At 38.4% G+C, this 14,563-nt stretch overlaps 1 protein-coding gene across 5 annotated transcripts in view; it reads right to left on the bottom strand.

The window, feature by feature from the left end:
• Positions 1–5,362: 5,362 nt before the first annotated feature.
• Positions 5,363–14,563, bottom strand: part of lrch2 (leucine-rich repeats and calponin homology (CH) domain containing 2) — a 114,010-nt gene continuing 104,809 nt past the window's right edge. For all 5 annotated transcript variants that reach the window (XM_048544187.2, XM_048544193.2, XM_048544190.2 and 2 more), the window contains one exon: positions 5,363–12,577. In XM_048544187.2, the coding sequence (XP_048400144.2) occupies positions 12,458–12,577 (120 nt within the window). In that variant the 3' untranslated portion in view covers positions 5,363–12,457. The remainder of the gene's footprint in view (positions 12,578–14,563) is intronic.

The following is a 14,563-nucleotide window of genomic DNA, read 5'->3' as shown; positions in this document are numbered from 1 at the left end:
ACGTGTGTGAGAGGGGGGGAGGGAGGGGGCGAACCAGTATGTGTGAGGGGAAAGAGAGAGTGTGTGTGTGTGCGCGCGTGTGTGGGGGGGGGCGGAAAGAGTGTGAGGGGGGGAAAGAGTGTGAGGGGGGGAAAGAGTGTGTTTGAGAAGGGGCGAGAGAGCGAATGTGAGTGTGTATGTGTGTGCGTGTGTTTGTGTGAGGGAGATTGTGTGTTTGGCGAAAGGGGGGAAGAGAGAGAGAGAGAGAGAGAGTGCGCGCGCGTGGTGGGGGGGTGGGAAGAGTGTCTGTGTTTGTTGGGGGGAATGGAGAGAGAAAGTGTGTGAGTGTGTGTGTGTGTGAGAGAGAGAGAGTGGGGGAGAGATAAACTGTACGACTTCCGAGAAGCAGCTTGTGGTGCAGGATTAAACATGAACAAGAATCATTGGATGGAAGCCAGAAATAAGCACCACTTGCAATCCTCCTAAACTGCTGGCATCAAACCAGTTACATTGTTATCTTCGAGAAAGTACAATCCAATGTTTCAAGTTGCAGGCAAGCGGAGCCAAGATAAATCCTAGACTTCAAATCATGACTGTGACTCTCCACCCACTCCAGTCAGTTGGATTTTCCACGAGTATCAGTATCAATATATGAGAATCAATAACATTGATTTATTTTACTGATTTGATTCACTGTAATTTAGCAAAGCATTTGCTAAAGTCCCATACCGAAGATGGTACAAAAACTAAAATACCATGGGATTCAGGGTAGGCTGGCTAGATGGATACAAAACTGACTTTCTCGTAGAAGACACTGAGTAGCGGTGGGTGTTTTTTTTTCAGAATGGACACTGGCAACTAATGGTGTTCCACAGGGATCAGTCTTAGGTCCTACGTTGTTTGTAGCATATATAAGTGATCTGGAGGAAAATGTGGGTGATCTGACAACTAAGTTTGCAGATGACACAAAGATTGTTGGAATTACTGACAGTGCTGATTATTATGAAAGGATACAACAGGGTATAGATAGCTTGGCAACTTGGGCACAGAAATGGCAGCTGGAGTTTAACCCAGACAAATGTGAGGGGATGCATTTTGGAGGATCTAACTTAGGGGTGAATTATATTGTAAATGACAGAACCCTTAGAAACCTTAAGATAAAGATGGATGTAGGTATGCAGGTCCACAGTTCCCTAAGACTGGCAACACAGATGACCAGGGATTAAGAAGGCGTATGGCATGCTTGCTTTCATCATTCGGGGCCTGCAGTACAAGAATTGGTAAACCATGTTGCAACTATACAAAACCCTTGTGAGGCTGCATTTAGAATAGTGTGTACAGTTTTGGTCGCCACACTACCAGAAAGATGTGGAAGCTTTGGAGAGAGTGCAGAGCAAGTTCACCAGGGCATTGACTGTGAGGAAAGGTTAAAAAAGACAAAGCTCACTTGCTTGGCCTGCTGTATTCATCCAGCCCCACACTTTGTTATTTTAAAAAGACAAGGATTGTTTTAACTGGAAAAATGACAGCTAAGAGAACTGATAGAAGTCAAGAAAATTATGAGAGGCATAGCTAGGGTGGATAGTCAGAGGCTTTTCCCCAAGGGTTGACATTTCAATCACAAAGGGACACAGGTTCAAAGTCACAGGGGGAAAGTTTAAGGGAGATGTGTCAGGGAAGTTTTTCATGCAGGGCGTGGCAGGAGCCTCAAAAACACAACCAGAGGTGGTGGTGGAAGCAGGCACATTAGTGACATTTAAGAGGCATCTGGATGGTTACATGAATAGGGCGGAAATAGAGGGATATGGACTGAATAAGGGCAGAACGTTTGTTTCTTAGTTTAGTTAGGGCACGATCATCAGCATACGCTTGGAGGGCCGGAGTGCCTGTGCTGTACTTCCCTTTGTTCTCACTACCATCGTATTATAATTGGATACAACATGGCACATTACAACAGGGGTGATGCCAGCAACATCGGAAATGACAGCTCGGCAATGGACCAGAAAGACTATGGAAGATAAAAGCAAATGCCCAGATTTTGCTGCGAACTGGCAATTTAAATAAAACGTGCGAAGCGTTCACCTTACTGACCGCTAGAGATCGAGTGACCAACAACTGACAGTCGAAACGATGAAGAGTCTTTTGTCAGCTTTTGTGCTCCTGAGATGCTGCTTGGCCTGCTGTGTTCATTCAGCTCCACACTTTGTTATCTTGGATTCTCCAGCATCTGCACTTCCTATTATTTCTGTCGCAACTTCATGTTGATCAGTTTATGCTGCTCCACTAAATGAAACAACCACTTGACTTCAAACTCGTAATTTTCCTGGAAAAGACTTTAAAAAAAAACTGCAGTCAGTAATTGGAAATGAACATAGCTTTTTAAAAAAAACATATTTCCTAATAAACTTGTTCAGAAATGTCGTGACTACCACTGGAAGAAGGGGTGGGGGCGGGGGTGGCTCGAACCTGGGCATCCAGGTCTCTGCAGCTCACAGGCTCTGACCAAATTGAAATGCAAAGACAGATATTTTAATCCGTCTACTCCGATGTTACTACACATCACTGGAGCAGACGACTTGAAACCAGGTCTCTTGGGTTCAACTGAGGCATTTTAAAGGGGATTACGTGATTATCTAAATATAAACATCATGCACGGTTATGGGAAAAGGCAGACTAGGTCACAGTGCTCAGAGGACCATTGTACACACAATGGACCATATGGTCTCCTTCCACATTGGACCATCCTGTGTGATGGCGCATGCTCTATATTACTTGTCACATGGATGGGAATTCTAACTTTCCATTTCAAATCATGGACTTGTTTGCCACAGTCTCAATGATTTAGGCTGGACGCGTGAAACTGGAAGGGATTTTCCAGAGCCTAAAAATAGAATTGAATTTGTGATGGGGTAACAAGGAGACGGTGAAGACCTACCTTTTGTTACTTTCAACATTTTTTTTGAAGCAGTCTCGTTTCAAAGGAGTCCTTTCAAGTCCAGGCTTTTGAACAAGGTGAAATGGCTGTGGAACTCTTAAACCACTACAGTACTGCATACTGCCAATGATAAATGGCGAGAAATTGTACATGCAGATCAGCAGTACTTCCATTTGCCTAAAGTATACTGCTTTAAGCACAACTTAAACTCCATCCTGAAAGCTTTCTGGCCAAAACAAGCTTTTGTAGTAGTTAAGACAGGTAGAGGGAAGTTAAACACTGATGAAGTGGGGGGAGGGATGGAAATTACAACAATGTAGTAAGTAAATGGGAGTGCATTCGTTTTGATAACCACATCCCTAAAAAGGACACAACATAATACTTTCTAAATGGTAAAAAGACAAAATCAGTGACAATCTTAAGGAACTTGGGAAACAGGTGCTCCCATCATTAAAATTTTATGAGCAGGAATACAAAAATCAGGCTGGTGCAATGGTACCCTTTGTAGCTAATAACAAAATACAAGGTGATAAAATTACGCTGAAGTTGTATAAAACAATACTTAGACCATAGCTGCAGCAATTTCTGGCTCCATACCCATGTATGTATGGTGCTAGCCTTGCAGCAATGATTCACCAGAATGATAAATAGACTCCACAGTAAAGCTAAGGGCAGAGTTGGCACAAACTACATATGTATTTCTTGGAACTGAGAGTTAAGGAATCACAATTAAAGTTTGAGAAATTCAGAATAGAAAAATGAGAAATTGTTTTCACTGGTTCTAGCACTAGAGAGCAGTATCTTTACAGTTAGAGTAAAAGTTGGAAGCACTTTCAAGCAGTGGGTGGTTAAAGTTTGAAACTCACCTGCAAATGGAATTTATTTACTTTAGAACAGATGAATCGAGTTTTGGTAACCAAATGGTTTGAGAATATATGGAGCTAGGCACAGATCAGTCATTATTCAAACTGAATGCCATAAGTGACCAAAGGGGTTATAAAGAATTGAGTCTTTGAGGGCAATCACAATCAGTTCTGAAGAGTAACTAGACTCGAAACATTTGACCTCCTTCCTCTCCACAGACACTGCCAGACTTGCTGAGCCATTCAAACAAGTTTTTTTTTAACCCTTTACACAGTCAATTGTCACTTAATTCTGTTCTTCTTGCCCTGGCCTGGGCTTTTAAATTGAATACTTCGAGAATCACATAGCATACCTGATCTTGGAACCTTCCAGCATTATGGAAGAACAGCATTGAAAGTCAAGATTTGTTTCTTTTTACAGCAGTAGCTGCTGTATTCTGGAGTTTAACTATCAAAGTGCTTTTGGGAACTTTATGGAGAAAGGGTACATATTTCAAATAGATAGTTAAGGGAGTAAAGTGCTTGGTGGGGAGGTAAGTGTGTATGGTGCAACGTAGATGGGTAGGTAGCAGATGGGTAAGAAGTTAAATGTACAATGTGGGTTTCATGCCAAGTTGTATTGGGGATATTTGTTGAGGAGTCAACGGTACAAATATCCAGAAGTTAGAATAGGTTAAATCCATCTAGCTTCTCCAGCATAATTATTCAGATAGGAGATTCAAAATCCTCCAAAATCTCCAACTTTAACTGTGCTGTATATTTGAGGGTTCCAGCAACTCAGTAATTGTCCATCACATGTTTAAATGCATATTCGATGTGTTCTGACGTCAAAAGGATCCGGTAGTACATCATTTACAGTACATTACTACAATAGCCGACTTCGAACAGGACAATCTAGGCTTGTGGTCCTTACTGTATTAAATATCTGAGCTATGTTAACTACAATATTTTAGAATCAAAAACTAAGATTTTATGATATATATTAATTGCAACCCATGCATTTCAGAGATAAATTATTGGTTAATGAAATTTTAGTTTTTATATTAATATGAAAACCATCCTAAAATCATTTACCCAGGGAAAATGTTTTATTTTCCAAGGCTCTTTAAAATTTTCCCACTTTTTGCAAGTAATATTATCCATACTCTTTAGACCAGACTTCTGAAGTAGAACATCCTCTTTCTGTGTTATGTCATCTATCACATTTCCTCTATTCAGCAGGATTACAATAATGGTACTGTTTTTTCTAATATTTTCAGACTTGGGTTAGCAAGCCTAGGGCAATTGAAATGGTGCCCATTCAGTTTAATTTCCTTGTATTAATACCGTGAGACCAAAAGAGACTAATGTTGGAAGATGACAGAGGTAGGAGGTTAATGTTTATGGTGGTAATTTACCCTCAAAGAAAACTGCAGTTACAGTGTAGTAAATATTAAATTACAACTTATCACATTGATGATAGTAGAATTAGATCCAGGCACCACAAGTTTCATCAAGCAAAGTATAATCATAAACCAACAAGAGGATAAAATCCATCTTCACATTTTAATACTGCTATAATGACCAAAAAAAGGGAAGACAGACAGCTGTCTAAAAAGACAGGTTTATTTCTTAAACATTGAAGTTTATGAAACATACTGTACACTATAACATATATACACAGTCTCAAGATTGGTCAAAGGAGTCCATGCATGCAAAATGTAATACAAACTATTTACATCTGTAGGCTTCATAAAAGAAAACATATTTGGTAAGTTTAACAATTGAATTCATGGTACAGGCAACTAAAATTACAGAAATATACAGAATTTTGAATAAAAACAAAAATAAAAACATTACGTGAAATAATCTGTGGAATAATAGGGAAATAGGACATATGAACACATTTATTTACATCTGTTTAGACAATCTTTTGTATTGCAAGAAACAAGTGTTCATATTAAATAGCTTTATGTTTCCGATTTATAACTGCAGTTGAAATGCCATTACCAAATTTTCAAAAGCTCAAAATCTGTTTTTAGTTGCAAATAACAAGTTTCCACTAGTATTCTCAATAAATTGTGGTAATTAGTCCTTAAGAAATTTGGTTGTAAACATTTCATAAACCTTAAACTTCTATGTACACCCAATAAGAATCATAGGGCAAACTGACAAATGAGTCAATATTTGTATCTGATTATGGAAATGCATAACAGAATCTTTGAGTTTGGTCACTTTGCCTCATACTGCCATATTTTCTCAGTTGAAACTTAGGTCGCTGTGATTTTGATTGAACTATACCATTATCCATAATTGTAAATCTTAACATTGAAAACCTGTTAAAAGCAACATCTTTATTTTGCTTTGAAAGTTGGTGAGGTCCTCTCTGTTTATGAAAAACTTTGAAACAGGATTAATTACAAAGAAAAACCCTTAACAGTACTACAAATCCAGTTTATTATTTGTGCAAAAGTTTGTTCCCTAATTATGTATGAAATAGTCACAAAAGTGCTCCAGGCTTGGTGAAATGCTTCTTGTAACAAATATGTTCACTATTTAAGTGATATGCCAGTTTTCACAAAACCAGCCATTTACACAGGAAAATATGCTTGTAGGTGCACGAATAGTAAAAAGAAAAAAATTACTAAATTAGAGATCTTTCTGCAACATTTCACAATCTGTAAATTTCAACATTTTATAAAAAACATTAATATAAAGGACATGCTATTTTTGTGAAAAAAATCTTACCCATAATTGAATTCTATTTTGACAGGACAAAGTTTTATGAATTACATACCCTTCATTTCATCTCATCCCTGCCCTTCACTTTCAAAGATGATACTTGTATTTTCTAATCAACTTGTTCAGACATGTTGTCACACACTGAAGCAGGTGGACTTGAACCCATGCCTCCTGATTCAGAGGCAGGGACACTACAGTTATGCCACAAGATCTCGACATATCCAAACTTTGATGCTAAATAATTTCAGGGCTGGACTTAACAACTTACATCACTTTATGCTAATAGCCTAAGTCACATTGACAGTGCATCTCTGGAATGAAAAAAAAGTTGTACTCTGAGTTGTAAGTGGCTATAGTTGTTTTGAGCACAGCAGTAAAAATGTTTTACTTAGCCATTTTAAGTGTTTTGACAGAGTAGAATTTGCAGAAGGAGGTGCTATATCATTTAGAGCAGAGATGAATGATGGGCCTAACTTGCCTACGCACAGTAATATTCTCTTCAAGAGAGCTAGCTTTGCTTCAGTTCAAATATGATTTCTGAAATACTGCTGTATTTGCAGTCTCAACAATATGCTTATGTTGTTCTCCTTCCAACACGTGAAACTCTCAACCAAAATTGTACAATACAATAAAGATTAGTTCAAAAAAAATCTGCAAATTCAAGGCTTAAGTTGTATATTGCTAACTAATAATGAGCATTCACAAAATGTTATTCATTGTCTATTTGAAGTAAATGTAATCATTTGTCAATTTTCTGTGACTCAGTGATTTTTTACTGCATTCTGTAAGTATAATGAAATTTCATCTAAACTGTTTAAAATTAAATAAATTAAAAATTAATATTTTCTGAAGAGTTAAAAAGACTTAAAGCTTTGTACTAAAATATATGTAAACAAAATCATACACCAAATTAAATAGTTGGAAATAAGCTTAAGCTTTAAAAAATAGTGGAGGCACAATTTTAAAACCTATACAATTAAAATTTATAAACAGTTCCTTTGATAAAATATGCCAGCTTCAATATCTGTGTGCTGTATTTACTTCTATTTGAAAAATAATATATCTTTTGGCAAAGGGTAGACCAAACTAAAACTGAACATTATACAATAGTTAAGTACATTTCATTTTCACCAAGTTACATTTGATTGCATCAAGTAAAAAGCTTATAGGTAAAAAGTTACTACTATTAGTTTTAGCATTATTCTGACCCCATAGTGGCAGATAAAACTTTGCATGATATTAAAGTTGGCTGTGTGGTTGATAACAAGGCTGCAGGCTTTAGGAAGGTAACAAGGGACTAGTCAGTGGACAGAACAGTGACAAATGGAGTTCAATCCAGAGAGGAGTGAGGTTAGGGAAGGTTAAGAAAGTCTCCTTCAAAGGACTACATAAATCAATGGTAAGATACTTGAGAATGTAGAGAAAAAGCCCTTAAGTATGTGGCCTCAGATCACAAGTCGATAATGTAGTCATTAGAACATATGGAGTACTTATACTTTATCAGCTGTATCACAGAATATTAAGACCTTGGTTGAAATGCTGGAATTGCACGAAGCACTGATTAGGTCATAGCTGTAACGTAAGAAAGATCTGATTGCACAAAAGATAGTGTCGAAGAGATTTGAGAGAATATTTCCTGGACTGAGGTTTTAGTGATGAGCAAATATTGGATAGGCTAGGACAAAAACAGATATTGCTGGAGAGACTCAACAGATCTGGCAGCATCTGTGGAGAGAGAAAAAGAGTTAACATTTTAAATGCAGTGAGCTTTGAAGAACAACAAATGGACTCAAAAATTAACTCTTTTCTCTCCACAGATGCTGCCAGACCTTCTGCAGTAACATCTGTTTTTGTTTCAGATCTTCAGCATCTGCTGTTCTCTCAGTTCACAGGCTAGGGACGCTTTCTTTCGAAAAAAGGTGGCTGAGTGCAGACCTTACAGAAATGTGTAAAATTATGAACAGAGTGGATAAGGTGGATAGGAATTCCCTATTCCCTTTGGCTGAGATACCAATAACCAGGACATAAATTTAGGGAAAGAACTATGGGTTTAGAGGAGATTCGAGTGGAACTATTTTTACCCAGACGGTGATGAGGACTTGGAGCTTTGTGTGAAAGGATGGCATTTAAAAGCATACTTGGATGTGCACTTTTAAGTGCTGCACCCAAGGCTACAGACCAGAATCGGAAAGTAGGATTACGCTGGTAAGTTCCATGTAGGTAGGGCTGGACATGGCTGAATGGCTCCTTCCATGATACAAATTTCTAATAACGGAATATCACCTTCACAATCGTTAACACAAATTGTATTAAATAATAATAAAATGGTATAATCTGTTCATGAAGGGATAAAATTCATCAAAGTCTAGAGAATACAAATGGTTTTCTGTTCTGTAACTTTCAGATTTGAATGATTACAAAATTTTAAATTACACAAAATATCAAAAATGGAGAAAAGCTAATTTCATTTGCAATATTTCACAATTTACCACACTTACAAAGTCTACATTGGAAGTCACCAAATACCCTGAAATGTTTGGCATGGTTTTGAGGCAAATTACAAGTGTTTATGAAGTATCTCCACTTACATCAATTCTAATTGTGCAAAGGGCTATAGCAACCTGCATCAGAAGCTGGATAACTTACATGTTATTTGCCTCAGCCTGAATGTCACATTAGCAGCACTTATCACTTCCCACTGACAATCTTCAAGAGAAGACTCGTTAAGTACCCGCACATTTTCGGGTTCTCCAACTCCCAAACTAGAAGCACAGGGCAAACAATTGGTTTTCTGCAATCAGTAGCTGATGGCTCACCAGTTGACCACTCCTGCAAAAGCTCCAATTAGGAATACAAATAATATGTTCCTAGATTAGAGCTGCTAGGTAAACTCCACGCAGGGCAAAGCAGTCTGCTCTTTCAGATTCCCTGTCACTGAATACAACACATACTGCATACAGTACACACCATCTACAAAATGCATTGATGCAATTCTCCAAGCTCACCTTCTCAACTCTATAACCTCTGCTATCAAGGCCAGTGCTATAATGTGGACACCATTATCATGTTGCACCATCTTTACTTGGATATGTCACACTGTCTTCATTTCCTACATGTCAGTATCATGAAACTCCCTACGTGGGACTATCACAAGGACTAATGTGGTTCAAATCCAATGCCAACATCTTTTCAGGCTAATTTGGAATGAATAATAAATGTAACCTTCACTGATTCACACATTGTGAATAAACGAGCAAGAACTTCTAATCCGACAAACGTTTCATGCTACACTGACATTTCAATGCTGCATACTAGTTATTGAATTATCCTGAAAATGTTTCTTTGGCATTTCAATTATGAGATTTTATATCTAAAAAATGTCTCAAGGCTTATATGTTTAGCTGTATCTTAGAAGGAAGAAGTACTTTTCCTTCTGGAGAAATTAATTAAATCTTCCCATAGTTCTACAAGAGAAAATGCAGAAATAATTTAGCTCCTCAGTGCTGATATCCTGAGGAATATAATGTGTACCAAGTAATTCAATAAAAGGTCATTCTTGCTTATAACATCTTTTGGCAGAACCTACAGTTTCAAAAACTGATAGTTATATGCAGCCCTCTAGTGGATCAGGAATGTGCAAGAATGGTGCTATCAGGTTTCTAATTCTAGATTACCACCTATTAGCCAACTATCAATATCATTTCAGGTACAACTTTGTTAAATGCTTAACAGTAGTCTAAGATGGAAAACCAGACTACACTTGCTTTGTTTCTGAAAGTTTACCAACATAAATTGCTCATTAGAAATTAAATCCCACACTATTATTTTCCTTGATTTCAGACTCTGCTTTTAGATAATTGTGGGTAACACTGGCATGTTCCTCAATCATCTGGTAATTGCTTGGAAAGTAGAAAACATCCCAAAGGTCTATTCAAAATCCACTTTTAATTTACTGGACTTTTTGGGTGAAGGAGTAAAGTTGTATACTACCTCTATAACTCGAGAATACTAACCAACTAGAAGGTGAGCACTTGCTCAGCAATTCACTCTCCATGAATGATGGACCTGAGTTAGGAGGACAATTTAATAATGAATTATAGTACAAGGTATTATTTTTCCAAAATAGCATTTTCACTCTATAAATGTATTTAACCTCCAATAATATTCAAAAAAAACGCTGCCATCTGTTGGACTTTCTCCAAGTTCTGGTGAGTCAAAGCTACTTTTGCTTGGGCCTTAAGCTTTTGGCTGAAATATTATTAAAGGAGTATGAGGATCTCATAACAGTTTTAATTCTTATCCACATATAACCCAGATGTTGGTGAAGAATCAAAAAAAAAGGGAAAATTGAGATATATAACAGCTTGAAAGATACAAAGAAGTACTAAGCAGTTTTTGTTCCAACGGGAAGGCCAGAACCCTAAACTTTGCATATTAGGAGCAGATGAAAAGTTCAGTGGAGAATTTACATTGACTGAATGAATAATAACCACTGCGCGGATCAGCATGAAGGCGTTAGCAAATACGGAGCCTCTCAAAAACAGAGAACATTAATTAGCATTTGTTAGTGGCATAAATCCCAAAAGTGAAGAAAACATGTCACTCTTTTGGCTTCCCATATGTAAGCCTACATCCTACATACATCAACCACATTCTATTCTCTTACAGAAAGGTTGTGAAGTCATCAGTACTAAAGATTTCCCACAGATAGGAATCAGAAGCTACTCTGAATTTGAAAGTGGGGAGTGAAGTGTAGTGCAGAGATTTTATGCTTTGGCAAATGCCTTTTACAGCCTGTCAGGACTGATGCACGTTTACTGCCAGCTGTAATCCTACTCAAGACGGTTACATCTCATTGAATGGCACTGGCCCAACATTACTGTGTAAGGTCCCTTTGCTCAACACCCTGCCCTAGTAGAAATTCTCACAGCTTGTACATCCATGTCAGGCAGCAAATAATTCTAATTTGTATAACCCCTATAAACTTGGGTTAAAGTCTGTTCTATTAAACTGTTTATTGATATTTTCAATATTAAATGACATACAGTAAATGCCAAAGACTGAAAGGCATCATTTCCAATTATTTTCTGTCATTAGCAAGTCATTGTTTCAAAGATAAAATATTGCAGATGCTGGAAGTCTGAAGTAAAAACAAAGTTCTGGAGATAGTCAGGTCAGGCAGCATCAGGTGACAGGCTGCAGACCCAAAAGGTTGGCTTGGTTTCTCTCTTCACAGTGATTGCCAAATACTCAGTATTTCCAGCATTTTCTGTTTTTATCCTAATTTCAAAAAGCTGGCATACTTTACGAATTCAAGTAGTTTGAGCAAACAGGAACAGTCGTGGAGGTCTTGTATTTTAAAAAGGCTCAATGGTACTCAATATAAAAAAGATCGTACGAACCAGTTGCTCAAACTGGCGCAGAAAACCTAATAGCCCTGAGAAAATAATGGCACTGGTGGGCACCAATTAAAGTTAAATTTACTGACCAACTCTTAAACCTAAACTAAAGTCACAAACATGACAGAGCAAGGAAAAAAACTCCCTATATTTAAAAAAAAACTATAGATCTCTCCAGCACTGAAAATCTTTTCCCTTGTGCTAACACAAGGTCATGTTTGATTAGGTACGGGGTGGAGGAAGTCACCCAAATACTATGAACAATTAAATAGTGTTGTGAGAATGATTTTTCCCCTTAAATCTAAGTAGAGGGAGCTTCCTATCTGATGACAGAGATCAAAAAAATGACAAAACATCATGTTCTGAGCTTTCTGGCATGGCAGGTATGGTTAGCTGGAAGTAAATACAGTACCTGACAAAACAGATAAGCATGGATATTTAATCAAACTGCTGGCTTAGGTAGCGAGAGCTGTTGCATTGGGTTTTGAAAGAAAATGGCTTAGCTACTACTACAGCAAATACAATAACTTATTTTAACGCAGATTGTCGACCAATGTTAATTACACAGCAGATAATTGTGTGTGTTTAGATGTAGGTAGTTCAAGTAGGGCTTGCACTGTAGAACTCACTTTCACCAGTCCCCTTTCTTCCAGAATATGGTGAGGAAGACAAAGTTTATCCTGAAATAAAGTAAAAAATATTCAAATAGAAGTTTATTCCACACATGTCTGCATGCCAAACACAAGTCATTTCCCATGTTATGCAACAAAAGCCAGTTGCTCAGGCATTCCCACATCTCACATTTAATTGGTCTTGAATCTTTTTCATTACTACTTGGGTATTAAATATTTTTAAACTTTTTACTTGCTTGCTCAGAATTCAATGCCATAAGTTAGATTTACCAAACAAAATTTAATTTTCATTTAATCTCATTTTTTATGATATACGGTTATACATTTAGCACATTCAATGAAATGCCTTACAAATCAATTATTTTAAAAATGGCATTTTTACGGCGAAGAAGAAATGTTGGCTAGAAGCGCACTGATAGAATTGTCAATGTAAAACCTGAAACAAAGTACAGTATAGGAACCCTTCATCTAGTGTAAGTAACAGAAAATGTCACCAAAAATGTGAATGCTAGTCACCTCACCTTCGAACGATGGGTATTGGAAGTTAAGTGAGACACAGCCATAGGAATCAAAAATATTTTCCAGCCTGATACAAAATCTGTAACTTAGATATTTCTTTTAAATTGAGGGAAATTAGATTGAAATCACCTCGACCAAAAGTAGATACTGATATAGGCCACTCAGAGATCTTAAGAATTGCAGATGCTGCAGTCAGAGATAACACGTGGAACTGGAGGAACACAACTGGCCAGGCAGCATCAGAGGAGCAGGAAGGTTGACATTTCAGGTTGGGACCCTTCCTCAGAAATGGGTATATCCTAACGTAGGCTGCCTTTCTGTAGCACCAAGCCATGTAAATAGAGTCCATGGATGAAAGGGTGACTTCTGTGAGGGCTGCACATACAACCTTCTTTAGTTTCTTACAGTCCTGGGCACAGCAGTTGCCATTCCAGGCTGTATGTTCCTGGACAGTATGCTTGCAATTGTGCATCTGTAGAAGTTGGTGAGGGACCTCATAACATGCCAAACTTCCTGGTCCGCCTGAGGAAGAGGAGGCGTTGTTATGCCTTCTTGACTGTTGTATCTACATGGGAAGTCCGGGACAGGTCGTCAGTTATCATCACTGAGGAACTCTATACTGTTCGCACTCTCAGCCTCAGTTCCATTGATGTAGATGGGGACGTGATCACCTCCTTTCTAGTTTTGTTGACGTTGAGGCACAGATTGTTTTCAATGCACCATGTCGCCAAGCCCTTTATCTCCCTTCTGCATTTTGACTCGTTGTTGTTAGATATCTGTCTCACTACGGTGGTGTCATCAGCGAACCTGTAGCTGGCATTCGTTCGCAATTTGGCAACAAAGATGTAGGTGTACAGGGAGTACAGTAAGGGGCTGGAGACACATCTTTAGGGAGCTCCAATGTTGAGTACCATTGTGGAAGAGGTGCAGTTACCTCTCCTCACTGTTTGTGGCCTATGGGTGAGAAAGCCGAGGATCCAATTGCAGAGGGCAGTGCCGAGACCAAGGTCACACAGTTTTGAGATCAGTCTGGAAAGGATAATGGTGTTGAAGACGGGTTGTAGGCAACAAGGAGTCTGACATAGGTGTCTTTTTGTCCAGATGTTCCAGGGATGAGTGCAGGGTGAGGGATATGACATCCTATTTGAATCCGTTATGTCAGTAGGCAAACTGTAGGGGATCATGGCAGGTTGGGAGACTGGAGGTGATGTGGGCCATGACCAGCATCTTGAAGCACTTCAAGATTACTGAATTCAGAGCTACTGGGCGATAGACATTAAGTCATGCTGCATGCATACAGGGTTGATAGGGGTCTTCTTGAAGAAGGTGGGGACTTCAGCTTGTAGGAGGGAGAAGCTGAAGATGGCAGTGAATATCTCGGCCAGTTGGTCCGCACAGGATCTCAGTGCTCAGCCCAGGACACCATCAGGGTCCACAGCTTTATGGGGTTGATTCCCAACGAAACTGATCTAACATCTGAAGTGGTAACAGAGGGAATAGGTGTATCCTAGGCTG

Source organism: Stegostoma tigrinum, chromosome 15 (genome assembly GCF_030684315.1).
Source record: "Stegostoma tigrinum isolate sSteTig4 chromosome 15, sSteTig4.hap1, whole genome shotgun sequence".
Taxonomy (NCBI): Eukaryota; Metazoa; Chordata; class Chondrichthyes; order Orectolobiformes; family Stegostomatidae; genus Stegostoma; species Stegostoma tigrinum.
The sequence above is the reverse complement of the archived record's forward strand: the minus strand, read 5'-3'. Positions and strand labels throughout refer to the sequence as shown.